Source organism: Rhyacophila brunnea, unplaced genomic scaffold (genome assembly GCF_057557595.1).
Source record: "Rhyacophila brunnea isolate RB1 unplaced genomic scaffold, BYU_Rbru_1.0 scaffold_11, whole genome shotgun sequence".
Classification (NCBI taxonomy): Eukaryota; Metazoa; Arthropoda; class Insecta; order Trichoptera; family Rhyacophilidae; genus Rhyacophila; species Rhyacophila brunnea.
The window spans coordinates 44,675,757-44,694,953 of record NW_028232763.1 but is presented as its reverse complement, the minus strand read 5'-3'; the positions used below and the strand labels follow the sequence as shown (position 1 = coordinate 44,694,953).

Here is a 19,197-nt window from a genome sequence, read left to right as displayed (position 1 = left end):
TATGTAGTTTCAACATTAAGTTATTTAAAACCAATAAAGACATCTCATAAAATTCGTATTGAATCTAATTGGAACAGCAAACTAGCGCCACATGTTGTAGAATACGCATTCCACGGAGAAATGTATTCCACGGTGAAATGTTCAACGAAGAACTCGTCATTTGATTAAATGTTGCACGAACTCATGTTTCACGTACTGCGGCGCACGAATAAGTGTTCCACGTTGAACTATTTACGTACAAATTTCCGGATACGTGAATTTAGCACCATAATGATTTTAAAATGGTAATCACAATCATTTAAGTACATCTTATTATTATGTATTTCAGTGAGGGACATAATTACGAGATAATTAATGTTGAGAAAAAATACTGTTACGCGATGTTTTTAATTAACACAACATAGTAATGTATGTGCTTCTAAGGACAACGCGCGATTGAAGTTTTTTTTCGTTTTGCTCTCTATTTTTATAATTTTTAATATCGTGGTCGAAAATGCATGGCAAATATATACGGAATCATATAATATAATATTCTATATCACTTTCATTCATTTCATATTCACTTATATTTAGGTTTTCTGCATACCTACTCACAAAGTTACTCATTAGTTACATACATGACTTACTTGTATAACTTTAAGGCCACTTTGATGCTTCGATGATAGTTGTACACATTTTATGTGGCAACCAGCGATTTATGTTTTTTTATTGGACATAACCAAGTGAGAGTCGAGCAATATACGCGGTTGGCCGGTCAACTTGAAATCAACACAATCCGCGCTCCCCCACCTCGTCCACCTTATTCACCTTGCCAAGTACTTGTGTTTTAAATTAAATGACATTTGATTACAAAAGTTGATGATTCCAGATCAAGCGTGGGTGTTTTTTGTTTGATTACAAATTGGACGTAATGAGTTTCAGTTACACAGTCCAGATTCACTTTTCCGAAAAAAAAAATGTACCGTGTAAGTTTCTCTTTAAAACGAAGATACATATAATTAAATTATTAGCGTTATCGACAATTACTTCAGACGATAAATAATTTAAATTGAATTAAGTATGTAATCTTAAAATATTCTCTCATATCATATCTGGCAAGCATATGGGCGTAAATAATTTTCAAACTTAGATATATTGAAAATATTCAATCGATATTTTCTATATTCAAGTATGAAAGCGAACTACTTACTTACAAGCGAGCTTTCCAGTGGCATTCGAAAGCTTGGGGGAGGTTTGAACTACCAGTTAAGTTTCGCGAAAGTTTCCGTGCTCCTCTAAAACGAAAACATTTTGCCTTCTCGCGTAACTCGAAAAGTTAGCGGAAAATAAAAACATCTCTCCCAGACAGATTTCTGTGAGCCAACTTAATTCTTAATCTGAAGGGTCACACATTTGAAGGGCTTACGGAAAATTTATCACGCGGACGCCAAGGAAAAACAACATAACCGTATTTTATTTTTTACTTGGTTGCTGCTTTTTAAGGAATATATTTTTTAAAATCCTCTGGTGTATGTGTAACTTTTTTAATTGGTTGTATGGTCGAAATATTGAAATTTATTAATTATTAATAACTAATCCAGTGCATCGTACAAGATGCTCTGTTGTCCATTTTTTGGCTTTCAGGCTTTATTTTGGTAAGCCTTTTAGAAATAAAAAAATAGAAATACTATTCCATCGTTTTTACTCATTGACTGCTGCGAATAAAAGTTTACCAGAATAATTATAAAAAGGGTTGCTTACCGTTCATATTTTTGTTATAATTAATAAAAAACAGAAAATTTTTACATATTGTGTATTATTTTACAGTTTGTAATGTACTTATTCATTATTTGTAACATGTTTAGAACGTTTATAACCAACAAGCGAGACATATTATTATTATGTCTGGGATCTGGGTTTTGAGATAACTGCAATAAATTGTCCGCATTCTAACCCCAGAGAGCTGGCATCATATTAAATATAAATGATTTTTTTTTAAAGTTAGGTAATAGATTAACTTGACTCTAAAATCACATTAAAATGAGCCATAAGTCATTGTAAAACACCCTATTTTTTTAGTCACGTAAAAAGTGTAATATCTCTGAGTGGCACGCAGTGGCTGGATATCGTTACCTGAAAGCAACAGTGGGATACATAAAAAAATCTAGTTTCGAGATAATTGAACTTTCATGTTTGTTTCATACAAATCAAATTGTTAACTATGTGTTTATTTTATATTTTCTGCGGTTTATAATAGATGATTATATTACTATTAGATGTATAATAATATGAACAGTGGGTTATTTCAGTTATCCTACTGTTGATTTGACGTTACAGGACATTTTTTAATAAATGCAATATTCGTATTTTACAACGTTTTTCTCAGCTCGTATTCTTATTTGTCCAGTGGTTCTTTGTCCGGTACAAATCTTGCAATCGATTTTTAACTAACTTCCCGACTGGCTAGACATTTGAAACTTTTAGAATATATCTGAACACGATGCCAATGCATTATTTTAATACGTTTAGCCATCTTTAAGTAGAATTGAATTCATTTTCAGTTAATTCTGTTTTGTATAAAAAGTTATTTCGACACCATTATTGGTTACTAGGGGGGGGTCTGGGCTCCTAGCAACTAAATTATTAATATATACGTGCGTTACTATGGAAATCAATATGACATGTAAAAATGACATTTAAGTATTATTTCAATCAAGTAAAAAATTTTATGATCGTTTAAGCTAGTCAAGTCAAGTTTATATGATTCAACAGAAAATTTAAAAACGTTGTATATAAAAAGTTCTTTTTATCCTGTAATTATTTCGTTTAAACTGGGTAACGCAATTTAAAAAAAATCTGTCTTTTATTATGTAGATACGTATAGCTTTCAGCAATCGATTGGCATACTTATCTCATAATCGTCTTTTTTCACTTTTACTGTTACTATCAGGTAGCAAAATTTTCTGTTGATGAAGTGTATATTGGTTAAAATAAGTGCGTGTCACTTCTTTAATGTGTATTATAAAATGGTAAAGTAAAGTATATTCATTAAAAAAATTACCATATTTATCTGCCAAACTTAACAAACGTTGCTGAATTACACCACTATTATTTTGTTACAGTGTGAAGTCCCGTCAAAAAGCGGAAGGAGACCCATCCGATAACGAGAAACACGTCCTAATCCTGGGAGCTGGCTTCGTATCAGCACCACTAGTTGAATATCTGCACAAAGAAAAGAATTATGCGATTACAGTCGGTAAGTAGTAAACTTCGTAACATTTTTATATTGATTTTCAGAATAGTATTATGTAACTACTATCTAATTTATATAAAATATCATTGAATTTATTAAATATTTTTTTAATACAATCATATTATTATTTATCTAGATTGGTTATAATTTATTTCATTTAATCTGTACACCGGTGACTTAAATCGACTTAAAAATGTAACGATATTATGCGAATGTTAATAATAATTATACTTACATAATTTATCTCAACATTCTGAAAACGAGGTATTCTTTTCAAATGATCCATTGTTAATACTCCAAGAAAAAATGATATTTATAATCGACATAGATATCAAATTAAAAACATCCTGTAGATTTTATTACATTTTATATTATCATTTTGTAAAATGAAATGCTGACTCCATTAATGTTTTTAGTGTTTGAAATGAGTTAGGGTTAAAAATCCAAACGAAATACGCTGTAATGCTAAATAATAAAAAGGTTAAACTTTCATACAACGTGGTCAGCTATATATTATTTGAATCTTGTTTCGTATATAAATAAAAAGTATCTACTATTATTTTACGTGAAAACTGCTACTAACTAATTTATTTAATTATATGTTACATTCGTTTGTTTGCATTATAAAATTGCTTTATAAAATGTTCATTTTTATTAAGTACATAATATTACATTTGATTTTTGTAAAAAAAAAACATGACGAATTTCGAATCTTATTATCGAGTGATCTTAGCAATTAATTTATCATTTTGTAAGAAGAAACCGTACGTAGTAGTCATGCAAAACGGGTGTAATAAGTTTTCTTGTTAATTTCATGTCATGTCTCGTTCTTACAGAGTCGAGTCACGAATCACAAAAATTCACATCGAACGCATTAGAAGAGAATGCTCAGGCTTGCTTCTGTCTTCAAATCGTTCATTGAGTACCGTTTGACTCGCTCCTGTTGTCACAACTTTCATGAAGGAAGTTGGCTGGGTAGAAATGAAAAGAGGAAAATGAGGAAAAATTTTTAGGCATGCCATCTGAATCAGTCACGAAGCCCGGTGAACGACTGTTTCATGGGCAACATCAGACTCGCATGCTTCAAGTCAGTTGAACATGAATGACGTATCTGTATTTATTGATATGGCTAGTATCTTAACTTCTAACTTCGATGTATTTTAATGATGCTTCTGTCCAAATGATTTGTTATAAGAGCTACACAAAAGCACGACTAATAAAGAAAAGAATTAGTGTTTTTGGTCGCTACCAATAATTGATCCGAACTGTATGAGACCCATGTTCAAAATACTTATGAGTCTTAAAGTGGAACTACACCAGAAACTTTTGTCGCCAACCTCATAAAATTTAACGATAATTATCATATTTTATTGGAACATAAATTACATTAATCGTTTTTTGAACTAATTTGACAAATGTTGGAGTTGACAACATCGTCCTCACTGAAATCAACAAGTGGTGACATCTCAAAATGAGGTCACTCATCATAAAAATAATCGCTCGAGTTCCCGAGTTTTAATTACTTTTATCGTTTTAGGAATCGTATTTCACTTACATGTTGATGTCGAGAATTGTCGACGCTTGTTTCGAGGAGCGTCGGTATTTTGTCAAAAGAGCGAGCAACACACTTAATGATTCATTAATAATAAAATTATTCTTAATACAATTCACATACCAGTTGATTATAATAAGTGCTACGTGAGTAGGTACTGGAATTTAGTGATATCGACTCTGTATTTTTTACTCTTTATTCTTCCGTGTAGGTAGCGATTGCCAATCAATTGGAGCATATGTCTAGCACTTATTTTGATTAGTTATTTATTACGCATTTTGTGACATTTTTTACAGAATCAAAATAGTATTTTACTCTCCGAAATCTCGAAAAAAATTTCTGAGAAACAACGCGTACGTATTATAAAGCAGTGGTTTCCAAACTTCATATTACTACGCCTCCCTTTAAAAAAAAGGCTCTGGTCAAAAAAGCTGAGGTCATAATGAGGTCATAATGAGGATTGGGTTATATTATCTATGGATGCAATATCGCAAGTCATTTTAACGTACGCATACGTAGAAACTGTAAAAAATAATTGAAATATGCACGAATAATAATTCAAAATACTAATTAACATTGGAGTATTGGAGAAAAGAAACAGTACCTGTCAATGCGGTCAAAAAATTAATACTCGCAAATATCGGTACCAATTATCATAAATTATCAAATGATGTTTGTCCAAACAATCGAATATCAATCAATATTGGCATCGAAAGAAAGTATTGATACCGGCAATATATCGATATCGGTACACAAAGTAGGTATCTATATTTTTTGGACGGATTTAATTTTATTGTAGTGTCATTCATTTTATATATTTCATTGAGGGAACACGTGAAACAGCGGCGGTGGTTCTTTTGTTGTTCTGTTATTACATATTAGTCATATTACATACCTACACACTGGTAAATCATGGCACATTGGGACAATGATAAAATTATCACAGCTATTGAACATTACAGAGAAGAAAGGTGTGTATGGGACCCAAAACATCCCAATCACAAGTGCCGCAATTCCAACCACGACGCTTGGGTAAATATATCCAATGCGGTTGGAATTGACAATACATTGTATGTGTACACGCGGTGATTGTATCTAGGGATTACCGAATGAATATATCAATACCGGTATTTCAGAATTTCTTATTGAATACCGGTATTCGTCAAAACATATTATAGAATAAAGAAGTACCTATCAATAAATATAACTATTAACATCTATTTAAAACACTATTGTATAGCAACATAAAGAACCTAACTACATTTTTTTTATTATGATGACCTTTGTAATAATGTATAGATCATTAGTATAGATATTTTAGAACTGCTAATTTTTACAAATACCATAAGTCCGGGTACAGAAAACCTTGCTGAAATTCAACGTTTGGAAATATTTACCATGAATATTTTCTTTTTTGAAATATGTTAATTCATCGCGACAATTATATAAGTATATTAATTGAGGGATTTTATTTTAATATTATTTAACTACATTGTCGTCCAGTCCTATACATTAAATTTAATATAGTATGTAGTAGTAAGTAATGACAAAATAATCTTACATTCATTTTCGAAAAACATAAACGTGTACTTACGCTTTCTTAATACCGAAAATACCGGTATATTGGATTTTTGAAACTGGTATTTCGGTATCGATAAATAATTGAATACCGGTTATGAAATATGTACCGGTATTGAAATCACTAATTGCATCATTATTATAACACGCGAGCAGTGTTCCAACTAAAATTTTCAAAATTCGTAATATATTATATTCAAAGATGTCGTTTTTTTCTCTAAGGTTTATATCGACCAAATTGAAGTAGGTACTAACCTACATCTACCTATTTTGGGTTAGCCGTGTCAGATCACCAACGCCTTTGAGATTGCAATATAGGTAGAGCTATAAGTACCTATAATATTTATTTCACTGTAATAGGTACCTACATTTTAAAGAGTGCATGAGTCCCAGCCGCAAATATCGAGCGCGTTTTGATATGTAGGTATAGCAGGTGTCCCGCGCTCGCGACAAATGCGAATAAATAATAATAATCAGGCGAACGTTCCGTGGCTTACAAGAAAAAATGACGTTGCCGCGACACGTTGCCTCTCTGTGTGGACAAACGAGCAACGTCAACAAGTAGCAATACCTTCGATTTTATTACCCTATTCCGAGACATAGTCGTAAAATTTTATGAGGTTGGCGACAAAAGTTTCCGGTGTGTACTAGACTTTACGATCGCTTACAACATTATTATTATTTTATTTCATTAAAATTAATTCAACTGGTTAGTCTGTATAAAATATGTGAGAGAAATACATACATAAAACGCACGCCGTGGTAGTGAAACTTGTGAATCCAATCACGCCATCTTGTATTTCGTTATATCGTGGCTAGTTGATGGTATCTAGGTATATGTAGCAAGCCACCTGTTTAAATAACACGACTTGTCGATGGTATAATAACAAACATATATAATAAAGAGTGTCATGATTATTTAGTAGTAAATGTACTACTACATGTCATAAAGAATAATTGAAAAATTATACAAGGAAGTATATATTTGCTAACAATTTAAGAATTAAAATATGGTAATTAAACTGTGATACTAAGATATTTTTTATAAACATCTAGCAACAATTATATTACGTCAATCGTAGTCCCAGATTTTGTGGTATATATTTTCAAACATCACGGCTAGCTAGTTCGAATCGTATCAAAAATTTGTGGGTCATTGGACCATATCAGCGATGAAGACGTTAGCCATTCCATCGACCGACTTACACTGAAAGTGTGACAGAGACAGAATAACTCACCGTTATTGTCATATGCAGCTTGGTTAAAATTTTTGTTTCATTTCGATTTCTATTGAACGAACTTACAGCGTGGAGTATGCATATAAAACCTTATTAATAATAAAATCTTGCTTTTAGTATTTAAGCCTTTATATTTTTGTATATTATGTGGATCAAACATTGAAAGTTTCTATTAATAGTTTTAACTTTCAGAGATATCACAATAAATACTAAATATATTGCGCTGTCAAAAGCAATTCATAACCAACTAACCAGTCACCGCACAAAAATAGTTAACAAATAAATAAGTAAGTGATCCGCGGCGAAGTGTTCAAATAGTGTGACAAGAAGAGAGAGAATGACAACTTGAAAATCGACATGGTTAAATTAGCTCCAGCATTTCCAACCTTCATAGTGTTGACAGCCTCCACTGGGTAATGTAAAGCAGTGGTTCCTAATATAACAGATATATTTGGAATATTTTTAAAATTAATAGCAAATTACAATATTATTAAACAGTAAAGTTAAATTCATACCTATCCCATATATTTCAGAAGTTATATCTCACCTCACCTACATTGATATTTGATAGGACGTGTCACGAAATTTTATATGAAATATATATTTAATTGATTTATATAATTCATTGATACCCGATATATCTCAAAGATGCAATTCTACCTAACAGATATATCTCAAATTCATTATTGTCTATAGAGCTTATATTTTATCGGACAGATATATCTCACAATTTATCTACATATATTATTGACAGTTATATCACGCAGAAACGCCTACTAGTTTTGATGTATATTATGTTAACTCGTGGGATTTCAAATGATGAAATAAATTGATCGACTAGGTACTTGAAATATATTTATTATATAGACACCTACTCTGCAATCATGACAGAGCAATAAAAGTTTTAAACAACAACAAAATATATTTACATTACAAAAATATATATCACAAAAAATACATAATATTAATAACCATTTATGTTTTAACAAAAAAAAAATCGGTGCAAAATTATTGTCATAGAATAACTCTGAAAGGAGTTATGATTTATTTTTCCGGAGCGACCACCATATTAGATTTATAATATCACACAGACTACGTAAAATTACTTAGATCAAAGCATTTGGTAAAACATACTAGAATACAATATAAGAAATGTATCGTCGCTGTACTATTTTTTAAGCCATTTTAACTTGACAAAAAATATTTCAGCCACATGCTGAACCCTTTCTAATCGTAAGTCACAGGGTACGTACTACGTATAGAGTAAACCACTCAATTTGTAATAAAATAATAATATGTATTAAATAATAAGTAAATCCAACGCCCACAGTTTTTTTTCACTTTCTGAACAATTTGATATTTGAGGGTTACGCTACTTGGCCTGCACAGTGACGGTATTTAATGTGGTCTTCATTAAAATTTTCACGACCTAATAATTATTATTATGCTCCAGGATATAGGTACGTAATAAATATGTGTCAGACATATTTCAGTTTTATCTTCACGGTACAGAACAAAATATAATAGTTATTAAATTTCTGATACATTGAGAAACGATAAGCAGTAAATAGTGAAACGAAACACTGCGTACAATAATTATAGATGTCTAAATAAATTAATAGTTAGGTACGTAACTTTTAGATTCAACTTATAAAAAATGTTAAACGAAAATATAGTTATTGAATTAAAGGCGGTGTAATAAGTGAATAATTGCACTTGTGTCTATGTGGCAGAACTCCATTATAATGAATTTGAAACGAAGTATTTTCTTCTCGTGTAATAAGGATGACAATCGTGTGTAGTAGTGGTAGGAGAGGGGCTCATGAATAGAATTCTCGCTTTAGAGTTGAGAGCCACTTGACTGGCCCATGACAAAGTTGAGTCGGAAGAGTTAATTGTTTTGCACGGTGCCAAGTTCCACCGAGAGGGGGGAATTGAGCGCTTAGTTGCAAAAGCCGCCACAGAGGTATCGAAAAAACAATACAAACTGATAATGGCTGTGCCAAACTTTATCATTTAACTATTTAACAAGTATATAGTTACCGCATTTTTTCAAATATTGATATTTTTAATACATTGACCTACCTGGCTTGAAATGCTCGGTGTTGCCTTTCGGCTATTGACTATAATTAAGTATTCAAAATATTATTTTATTTTGTGAATGAAATTATATTTAAAGTCATTGAAAAAAGTTCGCTTATAGAATTTTAGTTTATATTCATGTGCCGCTGATAATTTATAATACTATAAAATATTAAATCTCATCGATTACTGTTCCGTTTACGTTTTGATCGTGCAGTAAGGTGTCAGCCTACACTGCCTTAGACCTAGCAACAAAATTACATGTAATTGGACCCAGAGTATTGACCTATGTCCCACAGTGAGTGACACACTTTACAATAACAATATGTTCTAATACTGTAGACCCTACAGGAGACTACTTCTTTGTTATTCACCGCATCCAACTGAATTTTCACTAATCGCGTCTTCGTCATCAGTTGCTATATGTAAAAAATATGCTGTCTGTTTACTTTTCAAGATAATGTACGATGGATTGAGTTTTTCCATCTTCAACTGCCATGTATATGCAGGCATGATTGTGCACGGCCGCTATAAACGTGTCAGAATGAAAATGTTTCAGTGCCACACTTCCAAGTCCTGAAACGAAGCTGCACGGGACTGATATAGCAACCATGCACCTTGGTGCTTGGTGATTGTGTTAACACAATCACTGCTAACCTTTAATTTGCCTTTTAATTACCACACTTAAATAACACGTTATATATATCTAATGGCCAACGACTCCAAACGTGCCAGTCGCGGTATTAGCACTAAATGAGTTAAGAAAGAGTTTAGAAAATTAAAAAATAATCTTGACTTGCTCAGCCGTCATTTATCTTTAATGACATGACGTAGTAGTGTCCTCTGTACCCGTGTACTGAAACTCTGCCGAAACAGAGAAGTCAGGAGTTGATTGTGATGAATCTAAGGAGGGAGAGGAATTATTCAGTCCTATCTATATGACGCAGCATATTTTTCAAAATCCTCAAAGTTGGCCTTGGTTGGTATCAAGTTGGCGTGGCCAATCGGGCCCATGTGTAGATGGACCCTGGAAATCAGCTCCGCTCGGTCGGATCCCATCAGTGTGCAGTCCTAGAGGACGTGTTCAGCGTCTTGTGGTTGTGCCCGAATATGCATTGCGGCCCATGTCATATCTTTTCGATTTTGTTAGTCGCAATTTTATTTTATTTTGTCGCAATTAAGCATGGCAGTCGTAGCATATTAGTAATGCACAGGGCGCGATACCCGAGAGTCTCAGGTTCGATCCTGCCGGGTGTCTTACTGTTTTCAAAAATGATTTTTTTTCTATCGGGTATATTTTCTCATGAGTGTTTTCAGAATTATGTATGTTCTAAACTAAAATATATGTTGAAATAATGCGTGTGAACACAATATCAATATTGATGTGGTGGCTTTTGCAACTTAAGCGCTCAATTAATGTGTTATTTTAGCCGAGGCGGCGGCGGTGGCGGGTGGGTCGCACACAACTTTCAACAACTATGTATTTTACAGTCAACAATGGCAAAATGAGTTTGTGAGTGGCTCTAAAGCTGCGACGGCTCTAAAGGAAATTGGAAGTTTCGGTGTCGCTGCCGATTCTGTGTCGGGGCAAAGCGATCTGTGTATTTTAACGGTTTTGTTGCCTTACGGTAAATGAGATTTTCATCGATCGGAGCCCTATCGATTGCACACTATAAGATACGAATTCTCTTTTATGACATACCTACAACGTTCAATTCTTTACAAAATAAGTTCATATTATACAGTGAGATATAAAGATATATTCTTAGATATATGAAAATATATTAAAAGCGGTATCTTAAGGGCCCACATATCCAACGAAGGTCAAAGTGAAGGTTTTCTGGTATTTTCAAAGCATTAGCCGGAACATTCCTTAAACGTTGTAGATAATCTATGTATATAATTTTGAAGCCTTATTATCCTTTATATTTATTTCAAAGATTTATTGATTGCATAAAGTATTTTTATTACATAAAATAGTATTCTTTTAAGCCTCTCGATCTAATGTTTTAGAATATAGTCATATTTCAGTACATCCATGTGTAGTGGTGTGAAGATTTTTTAGATTTATTAATTTTTAAACGCATTTATAAAACCATTAGTAAAATTTGTGTTGACATTATATAGTGAAATAATTACGATAAAAATTATATTTATAATCTCTGTGATTTCAAATTTGACAAGAATTAGGCATTTTATTATTCAAAAAATGGGCAAGATTACCACATTCAAAGATAATTCTAAAGATACTGATTATAGGCTATGTTTTTGACCATTCAAATGTGATAAAATATCCTACGAATAATGATTGTTTTAAAATAATTATTGACCTAAGAATAAGGTAGTATTTTTATGAAATACGCCATTTCTGTTGGCATTTCCCAGTGGTTAAGCTACAACATACGGCCTTAGCCATAAGTTGATAAACGATAACTGAAGTAGGAAGTAAGATCATCTTAACGCGCGTGTTTGAACATGTACCGAACCGAAAAAAAATCATTTTCTCATTTTTATTTTTATACTCTTAATTTTTAGAATATATAGATATTTTGTATTAGGTACATTTGCTAATTCTATTCGTTAGATATGTGTTTTTCTTCATATTATGTTCATCAGTGACGAAGGGTGGAGGTAGGCTGTTAATATTCGTCATAAATAGTGCACACTAAACTTTGTTAGTCAAACGTATTTGTTTCATTACTTTCATTGAACTAAGACTATAATGTGAGTGGTTCATAAGCTTAGTGAACGAAGTCCATTCTGGTTAGTTTTTAGATCGTTTTGAGTAAGACTAGGTTCAAACATTATATTTGACTATTTCTATTTCTGTAAGGGTTACATGTTATATTGAGTACATTTAAATAAGTATTCTGTAAGAAATTGTAAAAAGATATTTCTACATCGAATGGCAGTATCAACTCAAACCCTTGAAATGTTGAGTTGTTTCCTTATTGAAAATAAATGGTATTGAATGGTTCTGTTTCATGATGCAGTCGCTAGCGGTTGAACCGCAGCGTTTTACCTGCTCATGTAGAATGGTCATTACGATATGGATGCATACTTTCAAGAAGACTATCTGGGATTATATTGTTAAGTCATTAGTTGTTAATATTATTATTATATAATATTTGATTCAATCAGTATTATTAAATAATCATTAGAGCATTGCTTACTTACTGTTTGGCCTGTATTTTACAATATATTATTAAAATCACCAGTTTTTGAATAGTATAATAATATAAGAATTAATATAATTAATAATAATTAATCTTTCCGAATTTAAGTAAAGTGAAATAATACAATTCCAATGTTAATGGCGAATAATTCTCAAACTAAATACAGTCACGTTCAATTGATTATTTTCAACGCGTGCTTATTAATTAATTAATTATTAAATGGCGCTCAAAGAGCTTTTGTTAAATTTTTGACAGCCGGTTATCGCTTCGCAAAATTAATGGCTTGCAAAGAGAGCGAGTGGAGAGAACAAATTAGCAACGTGAAGAAATTCTAAAACACGCCCAGTAATGATTTAATTTTTTTTCAGAGAATATTTATTATCAGAAGAATTTTTTAAATATCAAAATTCTTTGAAGTTTTCGCAATCGATTATTTTTTAAAGTAAATTTTAAGTTGACAATTTGAGTACCTATTAAATTGGTTGTACGCGATTCAATATGGCGATATTATGTTATTACCTAAAGTCAAATAAAAAAAAACCCTTGTACTTAAGTATTTATCGATAACAGGAAATGAGCTATATTGGATAACTCTTGATTCTTCAGAGCTTTATCGTAACGAATAATAGACATCTGAAATTAGATATTCTCACTTGGTTATGATCCAACAAATTTTATCTCACATACATAATATCTAATATGCATATTACAGTATGCACAGGTGTGGATTAAATCTATCTCTTTTATGTGTGTGACATATTCGATTAGAGTTGATAACTGTACTCTGTATATACTTACCTATTTATGATATCCATTAGGATTAGACTGATACGAATACCTTGATATGAGTTGATATACAATTTTAGCGAGAAAGTTCATAGGGGATGGTATGGCGAGGTGTGAATTTCATTGACTTGAACTTCAAAAACATTGAAGTAGTGACATACGAAGACCAAATACAAACATATAGCAAAATAGACCAAACCAAATCTTTAGTAGCGTAAACCACACAACCCGTCCTCGTCCGTCCCGCCGTCTTGTAGGGGCTGTGGAATATTTGAAAATATTTTATTTTGGTTGAGTGGGTGTAACAATTGGAAATTTGACGCGCGCGGCGTTCCTTCACCGTATACTTTGGGCTTTGCGCCGTTATGTTGTCACCACAATCCTGGTAATAAATAAGTGCGATATATTGGTTTTGAGTAAATCGAGCTTGAAGATTGAATTCAAATGAGTGCAATGGTGCTATATGCAATAGAGTAGAATTCTGGGTGGTAAAGACAATCAAAACTATAAACATTTCCGTTTTTTCTGAGCTTTTGAACTTTTCCCGCTACTCATCAGCAACATCTTCTTGGCTACGTGTTAAAACTGTGAACTAACATGCTCCGCCCATTTTTAACCGCACTTCCATTATATACTAACAAGCTCCTCCCATTTAGTAGACAACAGCGCCTAGAAACGTAGCCAAGGAGATGTTGCAAAAGAGTACACAAATGTATTTTCAGAATTATTTAATTGAATATTGCTATCAAGTTCAAGACAGTTGACATCGTACAAATTTGCGCATTTTAATCAAAAAATCATTTGACAAGACCGTGTGTCGCTATTTCTGACGAAGCAGTAAAACACTACACATTTGCTTGTTTATGAATACGTCTAAGGCAGATATTTTTTGCACATATAACAGTTTTATTCTTATGTTTATGTTAATTTATTTTCTGATATAATATAATGGGCAATGTATGTATTAATAATTATTACAAATTAGAAACGGGACAAAGAGTAAAATTTGTCTGATTTTTTATCGACTCGATAAATTAGTTTTTTAATGTTTTCAAGCTTTTCCGGCTTGTTAATTCAAAGTTATCGTGAATCTGTGAACATTGCTGTCATATGATCATAAATCATTAAATTTTTCCTGATCATAAATAGTTTCCGTTCGTGAAGTATAAACGATAGTTCAACAATTTAAAACCTTCTAAGTAACACTATTAATTAAATACTAGTGAAAGTAGGTATTCATGTGGGTCTATTCTATACTTATCGAACACTAAATTGATAAATAGTATCAAACTAAGGGTAGGTTTGTATCAAAATATTAGCACTTATTGTAACAATTACACGAAGCCGGTTTTTATTGTTGCAATAAGTGCAATATTTTAACAGCAGCAAGATAGGTGCTGTTAAAATATAGCACTTATTGCAACAATAAAAACCGGCTTCGTGTAATTGTTACAATAAGTGCTAATATTTTGATACAAACCTACCCTAAGTGTGATAATATTTTTCACTTTATCACTTTAGCGGTCGATAAGCATAGAATAGACCCAATGCTATGAATAACATTTCTAGAGTTCAGTGTATTACTTTAATAGTGTGGTTTTCTTCGCTATACTCGTAGTTAGTTACCTATGGATAGCTTTGCGGTATAGCCGCGTCGATTGGAAACTTTTACACATGGTTATGACGGAAAAGTTACTGTGTGCATATTATTGTATATATATTTTTTTTAAATAGATTAGTGATTATTAGAGTTACACTTTACTCAGATAGTAAAATACGTAAACAGATACAAATCGAATTTTTGTCATATTGATAATAGTGTGACAAGTAAAACAGTTAGTTATAGAATTAATAAACAATCTAAAGAATTCTATATAATTTATTATATTATCATTCCGTGTAAAATGGAATTCTGTACATTTTAACCTAATTTGTTAATAAGAGAAAACATAGTTTTATTGAGATATTAAGGTAATAACAACAGACAGTTAACAGTAGTGTTACTTTGGAATTTGTAAGCATCTCAAGTACAATTGGTTCTCTCAGAAAAGGTAAATCTAGATAAAAAAAAAACATTTTTAGGGCCAATACTGTGTATGAATCAAAACGTTAGGTCATAAGTAAAAAGTTGCAAAATGGTCCGCTGAAAGGAAAATCTTGAGAGCAATATTTGGACCCAAAAATGAAGGTGGAGTGTGGCATATATTATGATACGAGTCTGTGAGGAATTCCATGAACCGGACATAATTCAGAAGCATGAAATTTTCTCGAGAAATATGAAGTGATCGTCAATGTTATAATTATTACTCTTAAACTTCTTGTATAATATATTAATTTCTTATTTAAATGCAAACTTGTTGATTTTTTAACACTTTTACTCAAATTTATGCACTCCTGAAACGTCTTTCATTTGAATCGGACATATTTTAAAATATAATGATACTTTCAAAGATAAATGTCTCTTTTAAAAACGACACACTCCATACTACTGCTAATCTGTAAAAATGGTATCTTTGTCGGTCTTCAAATCCTTTATCGATCGTAATGACCACTATTTTATAATTTAAATTCCGTAGAAAAAAATACATAGAAAAACATTATTTTTTTAAGAGCACAGCCTTGCTGTTACAGTCAGCGGTCTGAAAGGTAGAGATTACTTTGATGATTGTTAATCTTCGCTAATTGCACAGTTAGTGTGCGTTGCGACACACTCTCCGGTGGCGACAGAAATACAATATTATGTCCAAGCCATGTGAAATTTATATTCCTGATTATGTTTGTCACTGAAGACAAACGTATTAGTTTACTAACTCGAGACTTTGTAACGCGGTCGTACCAGTATTTATCGTACCAAGATTCCTCAAAAAAAGATAGTATGGATACCGAAAAGTTTAACGTGAGGCTTGGCGGCAGCGCCCGTATTGTTTTCGATTTGATTGTGTATTGTGAGAGTATTGCCAGGTTTGGAAGATATTATTTTTCACTTCCTTGAATAGGTATATATTTTCGCAAATTTCAAATACAATGGTAAGATATATTTTTTCCCAATAACTTGGGATAAAAAAACTCAATGACTTAAAGATAAAAACTACCTCACGTATCACAAGCATCAGAGCTGGTATTAACGAACCGGGTTATGCACATATTTTAAGTTTCCGGAGACAGGTTTATGTAAACCCAGAAGACACCATAAAACTGCCAGAGTCAATGCAAATAAATTTTGATAATACCCTCTACTGGATTTACTTCTCCACCGAAAAATTGACATGCTTTATTTGCAAAGAAGAGGGCCATCTGGCCAAATATTGTAAAACAACTGGAAATAATGAACCTCACACTGTACAATTGCCTGAATCTCTCAATGTAGGTACCAAAGGTGTTAACCTCTCTTTCGTTAGAGAGAGAAAATACACTCCAGGAGGATGAACTAGCCGCAGATATAGAGTCGGACAACTCTATTATCAACAAGGATACGCCAATCGGTTCAAAAAGGCCGTTGACCAGTCCAACTGATATCAGCAGTGTAGAATTTGAATTTGAAGATACAGTGAAAAATAATGCAATCACACGCATTCCTTTTCACTGTATACGACACCAAAGAAATCGAAAAAAGTATCCACTGAGGATACAAATGAACTTTTGTTACCTGCCAAGGAACATGTTGAAAGTAATCGTCATAGATTTCCCATCGATTATGAAACATTACTCAGTTTCCTTGTGAAAACACATGGAAATCCCAATACCGAAATGATTGCTAATGAATTTACTACTGATATAGAAGCTCTTAATAACATGCTAACATAAATCTATAGTCATTTAAAAGAACGTAGCATTAAAATTCGCATAACAAGAATCAAGAAAAGACTCAGTAATCCACAATTAAAAGTTTCCAGTGAAGATATTAGTTCGTTGGAAGGACAAGAGGAACAATAACATAATGCATAATTCCAGCAACAAAGTTAACCAATTTATTCAATCTGATATACGTATTGTTTTCTGGAATACAAGAAGCATTCTTAATAGACTAGAGGAGCTTAGAGTGATGCTAGATGAAATTGATATTTTTATAGGCGTGGAAACATGGTTAAACGGCACTATTTCTCACATGGTTATTAGCTTCCCAGGTTTTATGGTGCTTCGGCGAGACAGGACGTACGCCAGAGGAGGAGAAAATCTTGGGAAAGAAAAAGGAACACACTACTATCAAAACTTTTATAGTAGATCTCCTAAAACTTGGTTTAGTAAACATTGTAAAATAAAGCGAGATGTAATAGTGACAATAGCTAGAAGCAGGACAGGGCATTACAGTCTCAACGAATCATTGTACAAAATTAAAGTGGTAGATAGCCCTCAGTGTCAGTGTGGACATCCCACTCAAGATCTTAACCACATTGTCTGGCAATGTGATGCCTATGACCTGGAGAGAGAAGTGTTATTGAATAAGTTGGGAAAATGCAGGTTATACCCTCCTTTTACGATTAATTCGTTCCTGGCAAAACCAAATATTTCAGTTATGAAAATTGTACATGAATTTCTCCAAAAATGTAACGTAAATGTCTAGTGTATAATGTAACAAAAATGTAATTCTGTATCATTAATAATGTAACTATTTATTCCTGTCGTTAAAAAAATGTATGTATACTTTTGTAAACCATTGTAAAGCAGAATAGCCTTCCATTCAGAGAAGAGCTCAATTGCTTCCAAATAAAGAAAAAAAAAAAAAAAACTTGGGATAAATTTTATATAGCAACATTGAAATTTCAAGTGTGTTTTGTACCAGTCATCGCGGCAACTCTTTCGATAACTATGTTGAAGGGCCGAATGAGTTTATTTTGTCGTTTTTGTTCTTCACAGTAGGAGATAAGATGACCTGTAATCTTCCTACTGTCACTTTTCAAAACTTTTGCCATTATTAACACGTCTAAATGACTGATACCGCGTGCTTATAAGAAACGTCAAATGCTTCCAAGGTGAGGGGAATGATTACTGAAACGCGAGAGGAGGGGATTCTAGTTCTTCAAGCCACCGCACACCAACTTAAACTTTTCACACTCTAACAAAAAAATGCTAATATAGAATACTTTATGTGCAGGGAGGACTGTGCAGTGTGAGGGAAAATAGTGAATAGAAAAAGCCCTAGTATAAAACATTTGATAGAAAACGTGATTTAGAATTTAGAATGAAATACGACGAAATGAAATAGCTTTCCATTTTTTCAAATACACAATAGCTTGAATGAAAACGTTAGAAAATTATATATATATATATACATAGTGCAGAAATTAGATTGAATCTAAAATCGTGCGGTGTGAAAACTCAGCGCGTGCTATTATTACTAAAGAAAAGTATGTAAGTATAGCGCCCGTAAAAGTCAGTCGATAAGCAGAAAGCAAACGATGGCTGCAGATAACACGAAAGTTCCAGTTAAGCGGTTGCGATTATATTGCCTAGAAGTTTTTCTTCCCTTGTTTTCTTTACCGCAGAGGCTAACGACCCGATTGGGGAAAGGGCGTGCGGGATAGTGGTCCTCGAGTGAAGCCTCAAGCACACAGC

At 32.5% G+C, this 19,197-nt stretch overlaps 1 protein-coding gene across 1 annotated transcript in view; it reads left to right on the top strand.

Annotated features, from left to right (window-relative positions):
* Positions 1-19,197, top strand: part of LKRSDH (lysine ketoglutarate reductase/saccharopine dehydrogenase) — a 316,693-nt gene that overhangs the window by 257,757 nt on the left and 39,739 nt on the right. Inside the window, exon 13 of the mRNA XM_085960429.1 lies at positions 3,102-3,235. Coding sequence (XP_085816555.1) covers positions 3,102-3,235 — 134 coding nt within the window. The remainder of the gene's footprint in view (positions 1-3,101; positions 3,236-19,197) is intronic.